At 45.5% G+C, this 13,739-nt stretch overlaps 1 protein-coding gene across 3 annotated transcripts in view; it reads left to right on the plus strand.

The window, feature by feature from the left end:
- Positions 1 to 13,739, plus strand: part of GNL3L (G protein nucleolar 3 like) — a 32,683-nt gene that overhangs the window by 8,416 nt on the left and 10,528 nt on the right. For all 3 annotated transcript variants that reach the window (XM_044763151.2, XM_070501897.1, XM_044763152.2), the window contains exons 3-11: positions 3,210 to 3,250; positions 4,196 to 4,303; positions 5,098 to 5,214; positions 6,003 to 6,086; positions 6,254 to 6,389; positions 7,310 to 7,413; positions 10,086 to 10,230; positions 12,895 to 12,982; positions 13,501 to 13,675. In XM_044763151.2, coding sequence (XP_044619086.1) covers positions 3,210 to 3,250; positions 4,196 to 4,303; positions 5,098 to 5,214; positions 6,003 to 6,086; positions 6,254 to 6,389; positions 7,310 to 7,413; positions 10,086 to 10,230; positions 12,895 to 12,982; positions 13,501 to 13,675 — 998 coding nt within the window. The remainder of the gene's footprint in view (positions 1 to 3,209; positions 3,251 to 4,195; positions 4,304 to 5,097; positions 5,215 to 6,002; positions 6,087 to 6,253; positions 6,390 to 7,309; positions 7,414 to 10,085; positions 10,231 to 12,894; positions 12,983 to 13,500; positions 13,676 to 13,739) is intronic.

Here is a 13,739-nt window from a genome sequence, read left to right on the forward strand (position 1 = left end):
AATAGGATTTTTTTTTCTTTTTTAACAAGAGGGAGAAATAGTCTTAGTTTGGCAATGGTGAATCTGGAGGTCACCTCCTCTACCTACTGGCCCCAAATTGCTCATGTGCCAGAGAAACAACCACCACCTTTCCAGAGGCCTGCAGGGGAAGCAGTGTTCTCAGGGAAGAACTGAGTGTCCACTAAGGCAGGAGGTTGGGGAATTGTTCCCAAAGAGAGATGGAAGAATTAAAGGAGTGCTGATCTCCCAAGTGGGAGTTTCAGAGGGCATAGTGGGAAGTTTGAAGCAGGAGCAGAGGGAGATTGGAGAGTGGAGTCAGTGTCAGGCTGGGTGTACAGGGATGTGAGGCAAGACTATGGGAGATGATGGGTGAATGGAGAGATCGGCCTTGGAGTAGTAGTGATGTGAGAGTTGGTGAGTTTGACCTAGATGTTGTTGGTGGATGGAGACATTGAGGCTCAGAGAGATTTAAGAAAATTCTTCAAGGTCATATCGCTAGGTAGCTATTGAGAGCCAGAATGGTGACCTAGGTCTGGCTGGCTTACAAATGGTAGCAGTTTTCTCTCTGAAAATGTTGAAAAACAGATTAGCAGAGGCTCCTGGGTGCTGCAGTGCTGTGAGTGATGAGTGTACCCTTGCCCTCCTCCCCTTCTCTCCTTCCCCTTCCTTCTCCCCTCTGAAGCAGATGTTTTTTCCCCTCTCTAAATGAGGTATTTTCTTTCATTGTGTGCTTGTATCTAGTGTAGGCCCTCAGTTTCCAGAAGTTAGGCAGATGGAAATTGTTGAGTAAAATGGCCAAACCTGGTTCATTCCAAACCTCACATTCTTTTCATTGCAACACGAATTCTTTGGAAGAAAAGGAGACTTGGGGGTTTGTTTTCTGTTATTGTTGTTGTTAACAGGGAAATTTAACCCATTCACATTCATTTTGGTAACTAATATGTTTGGTCTACTTTCAGCTATTTTATTTTATATTTTTTGTTTCCTCTTATTCCCTTATTTATTTACTTTTTAAAAATTGATCAAGTTTTTAAAAAAATCTTCCAGTAATTAAAGTTATGTTGGTAATTGTATTCCTATTTATATCAAACATGATTAAACTTGAATTTCTCTATCACTTTACCAAAGTTAAATAATATTTTTGTCCTACCCTTCCAAAGTGAGATCTTTAGCATGCTTTCATGCTTTTCCTTTTCCAACTCCTATTGCTTGATTCCTGAATTTTGTTGAAATAATTTGGTATTTTAGTTCTGAGCTATTTCACTATGATATGCTTCCTGGATTTTAAAAATCCTTTCTTAATATGTATTATAGTTCTTAGCCAGATTACTAGCATTTTCTTTTTAGATTTAATGGTAAGTTTTAATAGTTTTCCTGCTCACCATTATTTGTTTCCTTTAGCTCGAGATCTTCTGATTTAATTTTTATTTTTGCTGGTATACTTCCTCAAGTAGTTTTACCAGAAAGGGAACACAGGTGGTAATCTTTGCACATCTGAAAATGTCTGTCCTTTATCTTCATGTAAGAGTGATCTATTGGTCAGGTACAGGAATTTAGTTTTGGAACACAGTCCCTTGTCTCAGAACTTCGTAATGGGGCCGGCCCGCTGGCGCATCGGTTAAGTTCTCATGTTCCGCTTCTCGGCGGCCCAGGTTCACTGGTTCAGATCCCAGGTGCGGACATGGCACCGCTTGGCACGCCATGCTGTGGTAGGCGTCCCACGTATAAAGTAGAGGAAGATGGGCACGATGTTAGCTCAGGGCCAGGCTTCCTCAGCAAAAAAGAGGAGGACTGGCAGTAGTTAGCTCAGGGCTAGTCTTCCTCAAAAAAAAAAAAAAATAACTTCGTAATGGTTATTCTTCTGTCTTAATTGTTCAGGATTGTAGATTTGAGAAGGCTATCTACTTCTCTTGCCTTTGTTGGAAACTCCTTCTGTTTAGAAGTTTATAAGATTTTTCTCTTTATCCTTAGAGTTCAGAAATTTCATCAGGATATCCCCAGGATATGTCTTTTTTGTTAATCTTGATGCTCCATGAGCCTTTCTAATCTGAAACCTCAAGCTTGTTTTCAACTTAAGGAACTTTTGCTTATTATTTAAAAAAATAATAGCTTCTCCATTTGTAACTTTTACTCTTTCAGGAACTCCTATTATTTAGGTATTTGCTCTCCTGGATCCATTCTCCATTTTCTATTTTTACTCAATAGTTTTCATTTCTTTGGATTTTTGTTCTGTTTTAAGCATTCTCTTCCCTTGATCTTCCAACTTTTAATTTCGTTGTTAGTGATGTCTGTTATGTTTTTCACTACATCTATTGAATTTTTATTCATTATCAAGTTTTGGGAATCTTTTTCTCACATAGTTCCTTTGAAGTATCTTCTTGAATCTCCTTAAGAATTTGTAGTAGTATTTAAATTCTCCGTTTCCTACATTAACTCTGCTTCAGTGTGAACCACCTAATGTGGTTGGGGAGCCTGTTCTCTGTTTGGTAACCTCAAGCTGCTCTTATATTTGTTTGTATATATCCTGACCTGCCAGAACCCCTCCCCCCCAGGAATTCCTTTAGCCCCACTTGCAGATGGTGAGAATTAAGGGCAACCATTCTTCCCCAAGAGGCCAGCTGTGAAGGGGTAGCAGATGGGACTTCTCATTGAAGCGGGGAGAGGCCTCTTAAGTTTCTGGGCTTCATTAAGGCGTGATTGGAGAAGGTGAGCTCTCTCTTCCTTGGATCCAAGGGAGGCTGCACTTCAGCTGTACAGAGCAAGTTCCTTTGGAGGCAATGGCCTGAGCAGGGTTGGCAGGAAGGGACAGTTCTCTCCCCATGTGCTGAGGGCATCTACCTTGGCTTAGCCAGCTCGGACTCCTCAGATCACCTTCCCATACTGCCAGCGCCCCCATCTCAGCCTGGTGCTGAAATTACTGAGTTGCCCCAGTCAGAAGTTGGGGGAGAGAAAGGAGTCTCAAGTGCACATTCAGGTCACTCTCGTCACAGGATTCCAAGAATTGTTTCAGTTTGCATTGAAATAATGCCCCAAACCTTATATCCAGTATTTCCTCTGACACTGTTGCTACCGTTACTGTATCTGTCTTGTACTGGGCCTAGATAGACATGGTGTCTGAAGTTTCCTTAGGTTCCCAGTGTGGCCTGGCCTCCATTAAGGTGTCAACAAATATTGGGTAGGAGGATGATGGCTCTTTCTTTTTTTTGTAGAGAATAAAAAGCCAAGTAAAGGTTCCAAAGGCTGCAAGAAGGTAAGTTGGTCCCACCATCAGGTAAGGTATACCCATTGTTGGAGGTGATGTCAGGAACAGGTTGCTTGCCCTAGAAGAGGCCCATAAAACCCAGTAGATAGATGTTGGATGACTCTAGACAGAGCACTACATTGGAATCAGTAGATCTGGCTTTCCTTCCCTCCTGGGTGGCCGTAGTAGAGAATCAGTAGCATTTATTAAGTTTCCACCGTAAGCCATTGCTGCTTTGTGCTTGATATACCTAGGTAGGTATTGTCATCATCCCATTTTTTAGGAGACTCTGGGCGTCTCTGATAAAGTTCCTAGGTTCAAGGTGGCACACCTGGGACTTAAGTCTGCCTGATTCCCAAGTCCCTATTGCTCATGGAGAGGAGGGAGGCCAAAACATAATCTTTATCCCTCGCTCCTAGATCTCCTGGTCGTGCTGGGAAAGGTGTGGACAAGTAAGACTTGGTCCAGAGCTGTGGTTCTCAGATTTTAGCATGGTTAAAGTTCTCAAACTTTGGCCCTCCAGAATCACCTGGAGGGCCGGTTAAAACACAGATTGTTGTGCCCCATCCTGAGCTTCTGATTCAGTAGGTCTGCTGTGGCATCTGATAATTTGTATTTTATAACAAGTTCCCAGGCGATGCTGCTGCTGCTAGTCCAAGGACCACACTTTGGGAGCTACTTAGCTTTTTCCTTGGCCTTTACTTGGGAAACCTTCCTAGTTGCTCTTCCCCATGCCCCATTTCCTGGGGTTCTTCAGTCAGTACCTGCCTGGCTAGAGGAGGGAGGGTCTCTCTCAAGCCATATGGGCAGACCTCCAGGGACAGAGCCTTTCTTTTTGCTTACTCCTCTCATTCCCCCATAACTATACTTCTGAGCAGCTTTAACCCCTTGAGAGGGGTGATTTCCATGGGTTCATTAGCTCTGTTTGATTTTTTCCTCTTGTGTGGTGACCAGCCTGCAAAGCAGAATGGGAAGAAAGCAGCCTCTAGAGTGGCCTCTGCTCCCCAGTTTGTTCACTCCAATGATCGTGCCAATTGGGACACTGAATTAAAGAAGAAGAGGGTAAGCCCTTTACCTTGGGGGAGAGAGAAGGCCTAGTTCGACTTCTAGGTCCGCAGAAGTGGTGAATGGAAGGGCAAAGGCCAGAACTGTTAGGGTTCTTGAGGCTGTTTGTGGAAGAGGGAGAGAGGGTAGTCGCTTTGATACTTGATTTAGTGTCTCCATTTACTCATCTCCCCCTCACCTTGCTGGACATCATTGCTGTCCAGCCTATGTTCCCACTGCTTCATGGAAATGACCCCTGCCAGCCTCACCAGTGTGTTCTCTGACATCACACTCATGGAGAGTTTTCTTCCTTATCTTACTTAATCTTATCCAAGTTCTCAGTATTTGAGACCGTGCTTTCCTTGAAATACTCTCGCTTTCCCTTGAAACACTCTCACTTTGACTTTCTTATCATCTCACTCTCCTGGATGTCCTCCTTCCTGTTTTCCAGTCTCTCTTGCTGCTCCTTCCTCTTCCTGCTCTTTAAATATTGGAAGATCCTTGTCCTCTTTCCCCCTCTAGTCTTCAGTGGTTCCCTCTGTCTAGAACACATTCTCTCTCAGCTTCACATACCCTCTTTTTATTGTTCTCTGCCACACTTTCCCTTCCTTCATCTGTCTGTCTTTTCCTTTGTCTCAAACCCCTTATCTCCTGCTGTCATATCTGCTCTCCCTGTATCCCTGCTCCTCCCACCTCTGCCATGTCACCTTGTTTCCTCCCTGTCACCCATTCCCTGTTATTCTTGGTCTCCCAGCCCTCCCTTAGGCTGAAGATCTAGTCAGCTACAGTACTGGTGTGTGTTCACTTGTTAGGTTGGGGAGATGAGGGAGAAGCAGCAAGCTGCCCGGGAGCAAGAGAGACACAGACGCAGGACCATTGAGAGCTACTGTCAGGATGTCCTGCGACGCCAAGAGGAATTTGAGCGCAAGGTAAGAGAGCAGCCTTGGCCCCTGGGTAGGACTGGTGTGGGTTTGCTTAAAAGCATCTTTTGCCATTGCTCTGTAAAAGGGAAAGAGGAAGAGTGTGAGGTCGTTGGAGGGGAAATAGGGAATCAGTACAGAGAGGATGGGAAACAATGAGGATAGAGGGAGGGAGGAAGGATGAGAAGGAGGTACAGGGTCATTTTGAGCCTTATCTGTGACTGGACAACCCTGGATAGGTCCTCTCTCCAAAGCTGGAACCCAAAGACTGGGGGTTGGAATGGGGGCTGGGAGACATAGAACTAGAGGACGGGGGAGAGAGGGAGTGAGAGTATGAAGGGAGGGTTAAGAGGAGTATATGTTGGGGGGATGTCATCTTCCTTCTGGGACTTCTTACTGCCTCTTTTGGCATATATTCTCATCTCACAGAATATGCACTTTCGAACTCACAGTCCCTTTTCTAACAAAAAGTATGTATTTTGCCTCCCCCATCCCATGTCCCCCCATAAATCGTCTTTCTCACTTACACCTCCCTCTCACATTCCTCCCTTACACACCCATGTGCACTCTAAGGCCTCTAGCTGGTGCTCAAACACACACTTACTTACACAGAGGCAGATACACGCACCATGTGGGTCTATCCATTCTTCTTCTAGTTCCTGGCTTTGTTGGCTGGTCAAAGCTATTCTTACTTGGGCTGGGACTCGTAAGGCTCCCCCAGCCTCCCATGGTTTCTAAAACCCTGGCTCTCACTCTCTCTTTCCTCCCCTGGACCATTCTCTTTTTTTTTCCTTTAGGAAGAGGTTTTGCAGGAATTAAATATGTTTCCTCAGCTGGATGATGAGAGCACAAGGAAGGCTTATTACAAGGAGTTCCGTAAGGTATGGGGACCCATTTCTTAAGGCCCTTTGAGGAGGACACCAATCCAGTTACATCTCCTCTCCATTTCTGTTTTTCCTGATTGAGATGGAGACGTTTTCTTTCATGGGCCTGTGTCATTGCTACTCAATCCTTTCCCTGCCTTCATCACCCATCCTCTGCCCTGCAGGTGGTGGAATACTCTGATGTGATTCTGGAAGTCCTGGATGCCAGGGACCCGCTAGGCTGCCGTTGCTTCCAAATGGAGGAGGCTGTCCTGCGGGCAGAAGGCAACAAGAAGCTGGTCCTGGTCTTGAACAAGATTGGTGGGTGTTGGGCAGGATTGGGTAAGGCAGGGCAGGGGCCAGGCCTTCTTGAAAAACTAGCTGGGACCAGACCCCAAGACCCAGCAACTCAGTGGTATTCATAACAGTTGTGCAAGGTAGGAATTCTTGTTCCAGTTTTTAAAGCAAGAAATCTGAGAGGTGAAGTCACTTTTGTGTAAAGACACACACACACACACGACCACACAGAGTGTAGCAGAAGTTTGGAATGGAGTCCAAGCCTGTCTACCTTTTAGCCCTCTGTTCTTGACATTTTGAGCCTTATCTGTGACTGGCCTACCCTGGAGAATTTCTGTCTTCCCCAAGCTGGAACCCAAAGACTAGGGCAGAAGAGCACGTGGGCTCAGGAGTCACTCAGGTTCTGGTCTCATCTCAGTTGTGCTGTCTGTTTTCTTTGGGATCTTGGACAAGTCATGTCACCCGAGAGCTTCTGTTTCTCTAGCTGTAAAATGGGCTATCATTGTACCAACCTCACAGGGTTGTTGTGAAAATTAATGATAAAGTGCTTGGTATGTACATGGTCACTACTTCACAAATGGTAGCCATTCTTGTCAGAGCTATTCTTGACATTTGGCCCAGCCTAGAATGATCCAGAGAGGGGATGGAAAACAATCTATTAGAGGCCTCTGGCACCCTGGTCTCCCTGTCTTGGAAGGAAGGCATCTGGGACTAAACAGCTAGTTTGCCCATTTTCCATGAGGGAACAGAAGTCCCTTCAGAGAGTACCAACTGTCCCCTAGACTATACTGTCCTTTCTCACTCTAACCTGGGGACTGGACAGGGAGTGGTATCTGTTGGGAGGAGAACAAGGCCTAGCCTTGGGTGTGGGTGGCTGTGTCTTTGGAGTGAGCCATTGAGGTACTGTTCTCCTTACCAGTCCTATCTGTTCCTATTTTCCCCAGACCTGGTCCCCAAGGAGGTTGTGGAAAAGTGGCTGGATTACCTTCGGAATGAGCTGCCAGCTGTGGCTTTCAAGGCCAGCACCCAGCATCAGGTCAAAAACCTGGTAAGCTGGGGCCAGGGGCATCTAGCCTCTTTGATGGTAGCCTGGGGCCAGGGTTGGGGGCTTGTGAGTTGGCCCTGGGCCTCCAGCCCTTTGGTAATTGAACTGGGCCTTCAACTTTGAGCTTTTTGCTTTACTGGATGACTTCTTAATATTAGTTTCGTTTTTCTCCTTCCTATATTATTACTCTTCAGGAAGCATTTTTTTTTCCCAGATGTAAGAGTAATGTGTACTGTCTATAGAAAATTTGGAAAATATGGTTAACTATTTGTTAAATTTTAAAAATATATACCTCCATTTGTTTTTCTCTTTAAAACAAATTGCACTACTTTCTAATTATATCGTTAATACAGAAATACATTTTTATTGTAAAATATTCAAGTATACAGAAACATTGGTTGCTTCTAGGGAGAGAAACTGGGTGATGGGGGACATTTTTTCCATCTTGTACCAGGTATAAAAAATAAAGTAGAAAAAATGAAAACAATTACAGATAAAGCTTAAATACTCATTCACCAGTACCCCTAATTCCAATCTCCTTTATCCATACCCATTGGTAACCACCATTGTCAGTTTGGTGTGTATCCTTCCAGATGTTTTTCTGTGCTTTATATATGTGTGGATGTATATATAAAGAGAAAATAGTGTTTAGGGGTATCGTATATTTCATCCTGTGACTTCCTTTTTATTTTCCTTGGAGATCTTTCTATAGAGATCTACCTTTTTGATGCTAAATAAAAATTAGTTTTCAATTTTTTTAAAGATTTCTTGTTTTAATTTATATTTCTTCAATTAAAACTATGGTCAAACCCTTTTACATATATTTATTCATTACTACTTCTGTTTACTCCTGTATGTGAGCCACCACTATTGCATGGCCACTGACAGCTGAGTGGTGTAGGTCTGCACCTGGGAGCTGAACCTGGGCTGCTGAAGTGGAATGTGTCGAACTTAACCACTAGGCCACTGGGGCTGGCCCAGTTTTCAGTTTTTTTATCATTATAGTCAGTACTTCAGCACACCCTTGCACATGTCTTGGCAGGTGGGCAAGTGTTTGTGTAGGTTGGATACTGAGAGGTGGAGTGGCTAGGCTTTACACGTTTTACATTTTCCTAAACATTGATAAATTGTCGCCCACCCCCGTCCCCAGTGGCTGTACCAATTTATCTTCCCACCAGTGGGGTAGATGAATGTGTGAGATGGCCTATTTCCCTACACTCTTGCCAACATTTGATATCATTAAAGATTTTAATCTTTGCTCATCTGGGAGAAACATACAGTAGTCCCTGCTTATCCAGGGGGGATACATTCCAAGACCCCCGGTGGAGGCTTGAAATCACAGATAGTACCAAACCCTATATATACTATGTTTTTCCCTATACATGCATACTTAAGATAAAGTTTAATTTATAAATTAGGCACAGTAAGAGATTACCCATGATAATTATAAAATAGAACAATTATAACAATATTCTGTAATAAAAGTTACCATACATCTTAGCAACCTCAGTGTACAATTTTTTGTTTCCTTATTAAGTCAAGAAGTTTCACCTTTTCACCTAAAGGAAGCTCTTTACGGCTTCTCTTTGGCCTTTCTGAATTGCCAGCATCATTACTCTTGCACTTTGGGGCCATTATTAAGTAAAATAGAGGTTACTCGAACACAAGCACTGTGATATTGTGACAGTCAGTCTGATAACCGAGATGACTGCTAAGTGACTATTGGGCGGGTGGTGTGTACAGAGTGGACATGCTGGACAAAGGGATGATTCACACCCAGATGGGATTGAGCAGGACTCATGAGATTTCATCACGATACTCAGAATGGCGTGCAGTTTAAAACTTGTGAATTGTTTATTTCTGGAATTTTCCATTTAATCTTTTTGGACCATGGTTAACTGTGTGTAACTGAAACCATGGATAAGAGGCGACCACTGTTTCTCATTTATAATTTTTTGGTCTTTTTGATGGCAAAAATGTGGTAAGCATCCTTTTCTAACAGCTTTCTTTCATTTGTATTCCACTTTAAGGATGTATCTCCTTAACTTGTTTCTTATTGATGGATATTTAGGTTAATTCCTATTTTGCAGTGCTGTGCTGGGTAAGTAAGGAAGGAGGAAAAGGAGGAAGAGCATTCTGAGTAGAGGAGGTGGCATTAGGAGTAAGGAGATGGAGGCTGGAATGGGCTTGTTCTGTGTGAGGAATCAAGGGAAGGTAGGCTGTATGTGGGCCAGGCATCTATCTCTTCCTGCCACAGGCAGGGAGGGCAGATGTCCCCATTGTGCAGATGAGGGCACCAAGGCCCAGAGAAGGGAAGCAGGATTTGTTGGGCACATGCCTGTGAGAGGCAGAGCTGGAACTCAAACCTCACCTGTTGAGAGGCCAGGATGCCATCCTGCCCCTGCTGAGGGAGGCAAGAGACACCTGTGTCCAAGCAAAGGCAGGGACAGAGAAGACTAGAGATGCAAAGACAGTGGAAAAACAGGCCTCATGGGTCTCTGAAGGGAGCAGGGAAATGGCAGGTGTTCAGGGCCTGTGTGAGAAGCCCTCTGCTTCAGGTTGGGGATCTCGGTGATTACAAGGAGGTGGCCCTGAAAGTTTCCCTGAAAGTTGGAAATCGGCCCAGACCACATCTCCTACCTGATGCCTCTTCTGTTATACCCCTCATTTTCCAGAGTCGTCGTAGTGTGTCAGTGGAGCAGGCCTCTGAGTCACTGCTGAAAAGCAAAGCCTGCTTTGGAGCTGAAAACCTCATGAGAGTTCTGGGGAACTATTGTCGCCTTGGCGAAGTGCGCACCCATATCCGTGTGGGCGTTGTGGGTAAGGCCTTGGGGGAGGTCATGGGGCCCAGGCTGCTTCCTTGGGCAGGGGCTTCATTTGGCAAAAGGATTCTGGGAACTTTGTATTACCTTTCTGGGGAAGAGAGGAGCAGTTCAGGAAGGGTTTTGTGATTGGTAATTTGGATTGATGGATGTGGGAAGGCATACTCAGAATCACCACTGTGCATTGAGTGTTAGAACCATGGACCAAATGTACAGGGCTGGGCTTTGAGTTAACACCATCTCATCCTACCAGAGCTGTGGGAGGGAGGGATGAACATCTCCCTTTTACAGATAAGAACACTGAGGCCCAGAGAAGGGAACGGAACTTGTGGGGCTCAGCCCTGTTTGAGAGAAGACAGAGCTGAGGCTCAAACCTTGGCCTCTCTGGAACCCAGGGCACTGAGGGAAGGATGGTGGGAAGGGAATAGGGAAATTGAGAGAGGCAGAGATAGACCATTGGGGGGAGGAAGTTAAGCCAAGAGAGAAAGACATTGGAGAGAGAGCTAAACACTGAGAAAAAGGTATAGATATGCGTACTTGAATAGACACAGAAAAAGAACTGGGGAGCCAAATGGTTGGATTGGTGGGGAGTGGAAAGGGAAGACAGAATTAAATCACAGAAGCATGCAGGGAGAGGGAGATATGATCACAAAGAAATACCGGAAAGGGTGGGAATGCAAACTGGTGCAACCACTATGGAAAACAGTATGGAGATTCCTCAAAAAATTAAAAATAGAACTACCATACGATCCAGCCATCCCACTGCTGGGTATTTATCCAAAGAGCTTGAAGTCAGCAATCCCAAAAGTCCTATGCACCCCAATGTTTATTGCAGCACTGTTTACAATAGCCGAGACGTGGAAGCAACCTAAGTGTCCAGCAATAGATGAATGGATAAAGAAGATGTGGTACATATATACAATGGAATACTACTCAGCTGCAAAACAGAACAAAATCATTCCATTTGCAATAACATGGATGGACCTTGAGAGAATTATGTTAAGTGAAATAAGCCAGCGAAAGAAGGATAATCTGTGTATGACTCCACTCATATGAGGAATTTAAAATTATGGGCCAAGAACAGTTTAGTGGATACCAGGGGAAAGGTGGGGTGGGCACAAAGGGTGAAGTGATGCACCTACAACATGACTGACAAACATTAATGTACAACTGAAATTTCACAAGATTGTAACCTATCAATAACTCAATTAAAAAAAAAAAAGGAAATACCAGAAAGGACATAGAGACAGACTTGTGCACAGAGACCTGCAGAGAGAGACATAAGAGGGCTAGAAACACCCCAGGTATGTAGAGAGGCAGATGTGCATGTCCAAAGAAAGAACGAGAGAGAGACAAACACAGGGATAGAGAAACAGACTCAGAGAGAAGCACATAGAACGAGGCCAGAGCCAAGATGTAGACACAGGAACACACACACAGTCCTATGCACACATACAGATCCACAAGCACATGTACAGATCCAGAGGCAAAACACCTGCAGACCAAGTCCTTCCCACCTCACCCTTCCCACTCACCCCAACTCTGCTCTCCCCAAGCAAATAGAGCCACAGAGAGACACGTGTGCCTAGGTACACTCAACCCTCAAACACAGTCACACACCCAGAGTCACGGAGAGAGACAAATACACAGATGTGTCTATGATGAGACAGATAGATATATAGAGAGAAATGGAGACAGAGAAGAGAGTTAGGGAGGCATAGACAGGGAGAGAGAAAAAGAGACACAGTGAAACAGGTGTGGAGGGGCATATATAGAGAGAGAGACAAGCCCACAGAAAGAAGGAACACGTAGAGGATGAGATGAGTTGGCGTAGAGGGAATTACAAAGAGGCCGAATTGGCAGGGTGGGGAGAATCAGAGAGAAGACAATGGCCAGAATGAGAGACAGTGAGACAAACCGGCAGAGAAAGATGCTTATAGAGATACATAGAGAAGGAAAGATGCGGTAGAGAAAACGTGAGTAGGAAAGAAAGACAAAAATGGAAAAAGCAATGATATTTAGAATGAGAAAAACCAAGAGACCAAGAGACACAGAGAAAAAGAGGTGTACATGTACCTTCCACGCACGAGGGGTACGTACACACACCCAGGCACATCCATGAAAGTGATATACGTGTAAATTCTAGCCCACAGAGAAAGACAATGGTGGGAATGAGAGACTCAGGGAGAAACACACAAGGAAATTCTCATACTGAGAGGTACTCACAGATGCCCAAACAGAAAAATACCACACCACAAGCAGACAGCTGCTCAGAGACTAGCATCTGGAGTTAAGCCCCCTCGCCAGGTGAATTACACACCAGGGGAGATGGTTTTCTCTTTCACAGACACTTGCAAATGTCTACCTTCTGTTAGATCATGTCACAGAGGCCTTGCATTGAGCACCTTTCTCAGGCTGGTTGTAGGTGGGAGGTGAGTGTCATATCTAGAACGAGGGCCTTGTCTAGTCAATATGCTCACAAATGGAGGAGAGGGCTAGAAAGGCCATGTGAGGGCCTGGGGTGGGAAGGCAGGAGGCCTGGCTCTCTTTTTGGCTTTCCTGTGTCCTGGTCACTGCCCCTGCATGGGCCACTCACATACAGGCTGGCCCAAATGTTCCTGAGGGCCCTTCCTGCCCTGACCCATCTGCTGCTCCTCTGTAGGCCTTCCCAATGTTGGAAAGAGCAGCCTGATCAATAGCCTGAAACGCAGCCGTGCGTGCAGTGTGGGAGCTGTTCCTGGGGTCACCAAGTAAGCACCTGCCTGTTCCCCCACTCCACAGCTCCTTGACCCTACCATTCACCCAACTCCCATGCCTTCAGCCCCTGTCCCTTTCCTTATCTTAGACCAGCCTCTGATTCTTCCCTGGGTGTGGTAATCTCACTAACAGCCTTTGTTTACCTGACACACACTAGGTGTGGGCCAGGCTCCTAGCTGGGTGCTTCCCTCTTAGCTCCTTGAAGCCTCCTAGCAGATGTGTAAGACTGGGCTACGAATACACAGCTCTGCTTCCTAGATGAAGCAGCTGAGCCTCAGAGAGTCAGAAGCTTGCCCATAGTCCTGCAGCTCAGTTCCCAATGGCAGAGGCTAGACTAGAATCAGTTCCAGGTCGGTAGGGCTCCACAGCCCCCGGCCCCACATCGCTCCACCTTCATCTGTACGCAATCTGCCCCTCACCGCTTCTCTCAACTGTGTGACTGGGGCCTAGAGGACACCAGACACACCTGGGCTTGTCAGTGTCCTCTGTCATCTCCTCTCTCCCACCCCAGGTTTATGCAGGAGGTCTACCTGGACAAGTTCATCAGGCTGCTGGATGCCCCAGGCATTGTTCCAGGACCCAACTCAGAGGTGGGCACCATCCTGCGCAACTGCATCCATGTGCAGAAGTTGGGAGACCCCGTGACCCCGGTGGAGACCATCTTGCAGCGCTGTAACTTGGAGGAGGTACGCAGGGCTCTTGCTCATGCCCTACCCCACTCCAAGGGCCCTTCATTCTTCCTCATGATTT

Source organism: Equus asinus, chromosome X (genome assembly GCF_041296235.1).
Source record: "Equus asinus isolate D_3611 breed Donkey chromosome X, EquAss-T2T_v2, whole genome shotgun sequence".
NCBI lineage: Eukaryota > Metazoa > Chordata > Mammalia > Perissodactyla > Equidae > Equus > Equus asinus.